This window comes from Aplidium turbinatum, chromosome 14 (genome assembly GCF_918807975.1).
Source record: "Aplidium turbinatum chromosome 14, kaAplTurb1.1, whole genome shotgun sequence".
Lineage (NCBI taxonomy): Eukaryota > Metazoa > Chordata > Ascidiacea > Aplousobranchia > Polyclinidae > Aplidium > Aplidium turbinatum.
This window is the reverse complement of record NC_137485.1, coordinates 4,421,360-4,428,845: the sequence shown is the minus strand read 5'-3', so window position 1 is coordinate 4,428,845 and position 7,486 is coordinate 4,421,360. Positions and strand designations below refer to the sequence as shown.

At 35.1% G+C, this 7,486-nt stretch overlaps 1 protein-coding gene across 1 annotated transcript; it reads right to left on the bottom strand.

Moving 5' to 3' along the window:
* Positions 1-2,365: 2,365 nt before the first annotated feature.
* On the bottom strand, positions 2,366-7,235 carry LOC145782819 (uncharacterized). Its single transcript, XM_082594586.1, has 4 exons — positions 7,016-7,235; positions 5,297-5,551; positions 3,569-3,701; positions 2,366-2,687 (listed from the first exon to the last, which is right to left on the bottom strand). The coding sequence occupies exons 1-4, from the start codon at positions 7,233-7,235 to the stop codon at positions 2,462-2,464; spliced, it is 834 nt and encodes a 277-aa protein (XP_082450712.1). The 3' UTR covers positions 2,366-2,461.
* Positions 7,236-7,486: the final 251 nt, after the last annotated feature.

Here is a 7,486-nt window from a genome sequence, read left to right as displayed (position 1 = left end):
CACGTTAGCGCTTTTGCCACGAAATAAAAAAAGTAAAAGTTTCGAAATGATTTGATATGATCACGTGACTGGAAAGTTTTCTATCAGCTGTTCGCATTTCCAGTGGGTTGAAAATGCTGGAAACGAATTTAATTCAAATAATTTCAGCACTTTAAATAAAATATAGAACTACTAAGAGAAAGTGAAAGAAAGAGGAAGTGATTGATATCAATTCGCAAATAAAGCATTTTATTGACTGAATTATCTCAAATCGCGGAGGAGGTGTTCTACAGTGAGTACTCAGCCTTATGCTGATACCAAGTAAATGATCTACAGAGGATTGTAAGTTGAGACTTGTTCCATTAAAACTATTCTTTGTTCGTTACCTTAGTGGTTAAGATCAAGCGGCACTGGTTCGGCTCTCAGAGTGTGCGCTTGTGCAACGCATTTCTAAGGACTGATCTCCATTCAGTGGCACCTAATGGATGGAATAACTCCCTGATAACATTTCAACAATAGGAAAATTCACTTTGCTAGTCTGGGTAACTGGTCTTGCGTTAAAAGCCTCTACACGTATGCGAAACTACAAAGAATAACTTATCAAAGGCTTTGTCAGTCCGAGGAAAAAGATTCGAACCAAACAAACGATTCTCGCTTTACCACTTGACTTCTAACGCTAGCTCTTTTGGTGCACCGTCAGTTAGTCAGTTGTTTGATATTTGCATAAATGTTTAAACTTTTTAGATAATTTAATTAATCATTATTATCTTTTCCATCTATTTGATATCGCATCGTTTTATTTCGAAGCCCTTCTCAGTTGGATGGCAAGGATAAGCAGTAACGGAACTACAAAAACTACTTCCAGAAGGACATTATGCTTTCATCACAATACGATTATTTCTCTAAAAAGGCTTAAAGTACTGTATGTAAAAAAATTGCCCCGGAAAGGCAAACATTAAGTAAGCTTTCTATGTGAATCTGGTGAACTTGATCCACAAAAGTCAACAGTTCATTTTTTATTTGTGATCATCATCATCAGAAGCGTAGTGTCCAACCGGGACTGGAGAAGAGGAGTGAAGACTTTACTAAGTTAGTTTTAAGATAACGGATTTTTTTGAGTTTCTGCATTAGGCTTCTGAAATCTTTATCCTCTTTGGTTTGTGTGTCATCCGCACCCAAATCGAGCGTGAGGTAACCGTTTTTATAATTTATTGTCGTAACGTCTTTCTTGCACGAGATAGTGTCTAATTGTTGTAGTTGTACACCAGTCGGTAAAGAAATGTGTAGCTGGTGTCAAATTTTTCAAAGTTAACTTAGTGGTTACTGGTTAAGCGCCTGACTCAAGATCAAGTGGCGTTGGTTCGGCTCCCAGAGTCTGCCTTTAAGTAATGCATTTCAGCACAGGTCATCCATTCAGCGGCACCTAATGGATGGAATAACTCCCACGCAACAATACTTCAACAACAATCGTAAATTTCGCTTTGCCAATCTCGGAAACCGCCCAGCGTCAAAAGCCTCTTTACGTATGCAAAACTATCAGGAATAACCTATCAAAAGCTTTGTCAGTCCTAGGATAAATATTCAAAACCAACCATAAACATATTGTAATAAAACTTCTGTTTGTTATCAATACCTCAATCGTTTTCTGCATTCATTTATTTTCTTCATGCTTTTTGGGAGTGATATATTTTATACAAAACGCAAAAATATTATCAAACTGCCTACAACAATATACGTAAACTAAATTTTAGGATTAAGCAAAGTACTCATTTGATTTAGTCAACAGTTCCGATGTAAAAATAGTAGCCTATTCCTTGAATCTCAAATCGTTGTCAAGCTTGTAGTTTAATTAAAAACAAAACGAAAAAACAAAGAGTATCTCTATTACAAGTGTTGCCAGGTGTTCTTTGGATTTTCAACACAAGTGCCAAATCCTACTTCCATATTCACATGGTCAGAGAGCACAAAATTTACCCAAAATTACACGGAATATACACAAAGACGAAATTTATCACCTATTTTGCTCACACCAGCACTCCAGACTAGCGATTCTGACTGCTATCAAACGTAGCAGGTGTTCTTTCGGTCAAACTGGAGCTTGCACGGCAATTTGGTTTCCACGTAAAGAACTTAATTTACACAAAAAGAGGAAATAGAAGGCAAATAGTAGAATGATCAAAACTATTAAAACACTGGACACAAACTTCTCTGAATGAGCGTCATGAGATTGAACATACTTGTGTGAAAAAGTTGCCATTCTTATTCATTGTAGCTAAATACTTGCGTTATTACAACTTAAAAATGGCAGCATTTGTTAGCTTGGAATGTTGCAAACTATAGCTGCCAAACTTGAAGTAGATCGCTTGTGGGAAGTTTAAACTTTTTGGGTTTGCCTAAAAGTTAAAGCATTACAAAAAAAAACATATACTTTGTCCAGAGTAATAAAAAACATAAAAAAATAAAATAAAAGAATTCACGAAGTTCATCGAGAATGATACAAAACGTTTGGAATGTCTTGTCTTGGAGAGATTGAGCTGTAGACATTGGAGCTTTCATATTGATTGGTTCTAGCAGTGGAAGGTTGGTCAACGTACACGTAAGTATTAAGATTACTTCCGCTAGATGACGGTGCAGGGTCATCTGGCAGGCTCGGAGCTGACACAAGTTCATGATGTTTGTTGTCAACATGACGAGTCTTCATCTTCGGCCTGAAAATAAATTTCGTGAATTACAATTAAAATTACAAAAACTTCTTAACGAGCTCTGGCTCGACACATGCAGTATTTTTCCCAATCTCGTTCCAATCCCCCTGGTCCAGAGTTTAGATTAATATAACCAATTTAGACGGTTGCATCTACTACAAAAATTAACCCTTTCTGAGAGGCTTACCTTTGGTATATATAAATCTGTAGTGGATGCAATCATAAAAAGTAAAAATTGAAAGAACTAATAACAACAGTAATGATTTGTAAGAGCCTACAGTATAATTTTTAATTGAAAATAAATGATTTTTACCCAAGTTTTTCTGATGTCAAACCACGTAAACTAAGAAAATTTAAATGCCCTGAGCAATCTTCACATAAGAAATTTTCTAACAGGTTACCAAACTGGAATCTTACAAAACGTTTGACCGTCAAGATCCAAGATGTTCAAAATACATCAAAATTATTGGACAATGCATTGAAACATAAATTTACTTTCTCATTTACTCCTAATACAAAAATCTGCAACTGAAGGTTTCAGTTTAAAATTCACAATACAAAAAAAGATTTTCAGATAAAGAAGGATGCAGTTTTGCAAAACAGTAGAAAACCAAATTCTAAATAACGATAAACAATGGTTTACAATTAAACACTTGTTAAACAACAATGGCAAACAATGGTTAAACAATAGGGTAATGTGCCGTTTACAAAACAAACGCTCACACAGAAATTCGCTTCCACTGTTCATTAAACTGAAAATTTAAGGTTAATTTAAATTTTTTATATTGTAACTTGAATAATTTTAAAGTTAAGTCTTTGAATGAAAACTATAAAATGTTTTCAGGAACTCACTAAAGGCTTCGATAAAAATATTGCAAGTTTTTTACCTTTTGGCAATTAAACACACAATGGTGGATATTGCAATTAGAAGCAGGAAGCCAAGGACAGAAGCAACAATAATCAATATCAGATTATCAATAATCCAGTCTTCTTCATCCATGTTGTTGTTCTTGCTGTCCCCTTTATAATAAAATAAAAGTTAGCAATAAATAATTATCTTTTTTATCGATATCCTTCCGAGTTTGTCTTAATTCCTTCCCGATACCTTGACAATGTACAATGTAGGGGAAGGTCGGGACCTGCGAGCCACTTTTTATTTTAGATGCATATCTTCTACGTTTCTCAATATTTTTCTCTAAAAATTGGTTTTGCAATGCCTTGTAGTGCTACCTACTCTACAGCAAAAGCACAAGTCATTATTTCAGCAAATGTTTTATTTACGCTCAAAAACATAAACACGCGCCAAGCGGCTTATCGCACCCCACTTGTGGGGAGCGATAAGCCACAATTGCAATAAGCCAAAAAATGTAGTATTTTAGCAAATAAATCACTTCGCCATATCAAAAATACAATTTTAAAACATAGTTGTATTATTTATGTGTGAAATCAATCTTCAAGCCAGCTTCCAAGCTTTAAATTTTGAAATAAGCGATGGAGAGTTTTCAAATGATTCCTTGCGATGAGTTGTCAGAATTTTCATGTGAAATAGCATAATTAATAGTTGCAAACGAAACAAAAGTCAGAATTGTGATATATCCTAATGGAAAGGTGTGAAAACAAAAAAATGATGTCATATGACACTTTAACATCTACCATCACAGGCACTTGTCATGGCTTGTAGGTCCCAACACAAGGTGACTCAAGGCTCCCTACCTGATCGTTCAGAAATGAAACAACAGCTGAAAAAAAACTAACATTGCTATCTAAAAAACTTTCAGCTTAGTCTCATCATAAATACATCACCTACCACTACAAAAAAGTTTATGAACATTTCTTGCATAACAAATGAGTTATTTTAAAACACATTCAGCCAAAAAAATTTACTTTTTTAACCCAAAACCTATAAATCCTTATTGCACCTTCATTTTTAGTACAATTTTGACCAAAGGATTGTGGGAAAGTTATCCAAGCATAAAACATATAATGACATCAAAAAATGCAAAAAGAGTACTTTATATTAAAAAAAACGGGGATGGATTATGGCTCCCACCATGATCATGGGTCCCGACCTTCCCCTACATACAGCAGCAACGAACAGTACTGCTTGAATGTTACGTCACGAAAAGAGTTCTATAGACAGTATATAGCGTTTATAATTACAGAGGTCTTGGAACTAATTTTGGACCTTGATTTATTGTTACGTCATATAACTCAAACCCAGTTGCTGCTGGTTGAAGGTTTTTAATTAACACTGTAATGCTCAGGTAGTTACATATTTGACAATATGGATAATTAATGTTCTTGTACGTTATGGGTTATTTTTGTTATTTGATGGTGTCCTATTGCTAATTTAATCAACTTGTAAAGTTATTGAATTTTCCTTTAAAATTTATTTTTATTCCGGTAGGCTACTAAAATAAAGCCAACTTTGTCTGGGGCACGTTTTTTTTATCACTTAATGTATTACAGCGTGAAGAAGGATGAGTGACATTAATACCTATAGTAAGGTATCGATCTAGGATCGCATATTTTCTGCCAAGCATATACAGTAATTAACTGTTTGATTTTGAAAGGAACATGATGAGAGGTCTAAGAATAACTTAATTTTTACAAACCTGAATCTTGTACTGTTTCTTCTGGACACTCAAAGAAAACATATGACAATTTGAACTGAAACACTTTCATTGGATCAAGGCTGTCCAACTGTTTGTCAGAACTGGCAGATAAAACCGGAGGCCAGTGTTGGTCTGACAACAAGTTTTTCTCCGAGCATCCGGACACATTATGGCTCTTCAAGCAAGCCTGGACACCATCAGGTGAGATGTAAGACAGGCAGGTTTGGTCAGTAACAAGGTCTTTGAGAGACGTTCCTGCATAGAATCAATAATTATAGGACTCAGGAGAATAAGAGCATGCATGTTCTTGTATGTGGTTTATCACTGACACCTTATTTAATCCTGCGACAATTCAGCATGCAGTGTTGTAGAGATCTCTTCTCTTAAAAATACTACAGTTTTGTGGCATGATGACAGGCAGCATAGAGACAAGAACACTGCAAGGTTATTGGGTTCTTTCAATCCTTTCTGCACTATGTGTTTTTTGTATTTTATACTTGTTTTATATATATTTTTTTGTTTGAAAGGCAAATAAAACATCTCTTGCTTTCTTCCGTTTTACTAAGCGACTCATAAACCTTCTATTCTGTCGTTATTGAACGCATGAGAATGAAAGACTTTCCAGAGATATTGTGTAATTGACTTTATTAAATATTTAAATCACTTACTGTGATGATTAAAAAAACAATAACAAATAAATGCTGCAATTAAACGATGAGTATAAGCTGTATCAAACAAATGTAGGCTATTGCCTAGTTAACTTTAAAGATGTAAATCCCTAGTCATGTGCAATGTCAAATTGTGTTGGAATCAATGAGTCGTTGTTTTGTAAGGTTATATTCTTCGACTTGAAACGAACCATCGACTCCATCACCAATCATCATAGCACTTGCCTGAGAATCTGTGTTCCGAAAGCTGGTGCAAACCGCTACTACCACAACGACCTCGCAGCAATCAGGCTAAAACTGGTGGTTTGTATCTACATTTGTAAAGTTAGTATCAATCATTCTGCTAAAAGCGAAACGCAATTGATTACTACTTAGTTGTCTGCAAGCTTGTTCTTTTTTCAGTTGAAGTCTTGAAGCAATCAACAGCAGGGCTTCTCAATTTTTTTTATTGAAAGCAAATTTTGCATTACTTATAAGACTCCTCGGTGGACAGTTTTCAATGTACACTACCCAATGCAGGTCCATTTGTAATTTGTTTAGCGACGTTATATAGCTACGAAAGCTTGAGTTGTCAGTTACACGTTATTTTAGTTTGTTTGAAGTTAAATTCAACTGTTTGTAATTGATGGACTTTCAACTCATGGTAACGTTTAACGACTTGTAACTGTTGGCAGTAAAACTTGCTTGTTTTGACACTTTCATGTCAATGAACAATATGACCAGCTCAGTGGCTGAATGGTTGTCACCTTAGTTTTCAGTGCTGACAGATCTGAGATCGATTTCCAGTCGCTTTATACCAAAGACTTGAGAAACGGTACCGATTGTGTTCTTTGCTGCATAACGCAGTTAGGATGTCAGGTAATAATGTGGTGACATCTTAAATCTGATACAAAATCACGCATGGGCCCTGTCGCTAAAAGACCTCAGCAGTTATAGAGCGACGATAAATAAATCATAACTTTGTTATTATGTCAATGGAATAATTTTAAGAAACGGTCCATGAAGTTGGTCAACAACTTTTGATAGAATAAGTTGTTAGCAGATCACTCACCGTCTGGCAAAAACACAAGAACATCGTTTGTGAAGTGCTTGATCTCGGCTAATTTGATGATAAGGACATAGTTTTTTTCTGGATTGCGAGGAACAAACGTCCAGTGACAGTTTTCTCCATTTTCAGCTGAATTATGCACAAAAAGCCCAAACTGCTGTGTCAGTCTACGATTTGTGCAATCTGCTTTGGCGAAGTTCCAAATCCAGCAGGCTGTAATCATTAATCATTAATCATAAATTGGTTTTCCAACAGCTTAAAAGGTAACATCGCTGCTTCATTTTACGAAACAATGTTTACTGTTGCTTTGTTAAGCTAACGTTATTTTCGTTGACGTTTTTAAAGGTTATTTGAAATTTTTGTTAAAGGAATAAAACGTTAAAAACGTTGTCAGATAAATGTATTTTTACCGTCACCTTCTACCAATGAAACCTGACACGAAATGTTATAACGACATTCTAGCCAATAAAAATT

Excerpts from the sequence above, each read along its gene's own strand:
- LOC145782819 (XM_082594586.1), bottom strand. The coding sequence starts at position 7,235 with ATGATTACAGCCTGCTGGATTTGGAACTTCGCCAAAGCAGATTGCACA. Across the intron at positions 5,552-7,015 it reads TCTTGTGTTTTTGCCAGACG|GAACGTCTCTCAAAGACCTT; the intron begins GTGAGTGATCTG and ends GATTCTATGCAG. Across the intron at positions 2,688-3,568 it reads GTGTGTTTAATTGCCAAAAG|GCCGAAGATGAAGACTCGTC; the intron begins GTAAAAAACTTG and ends ATTTATTTTCAG.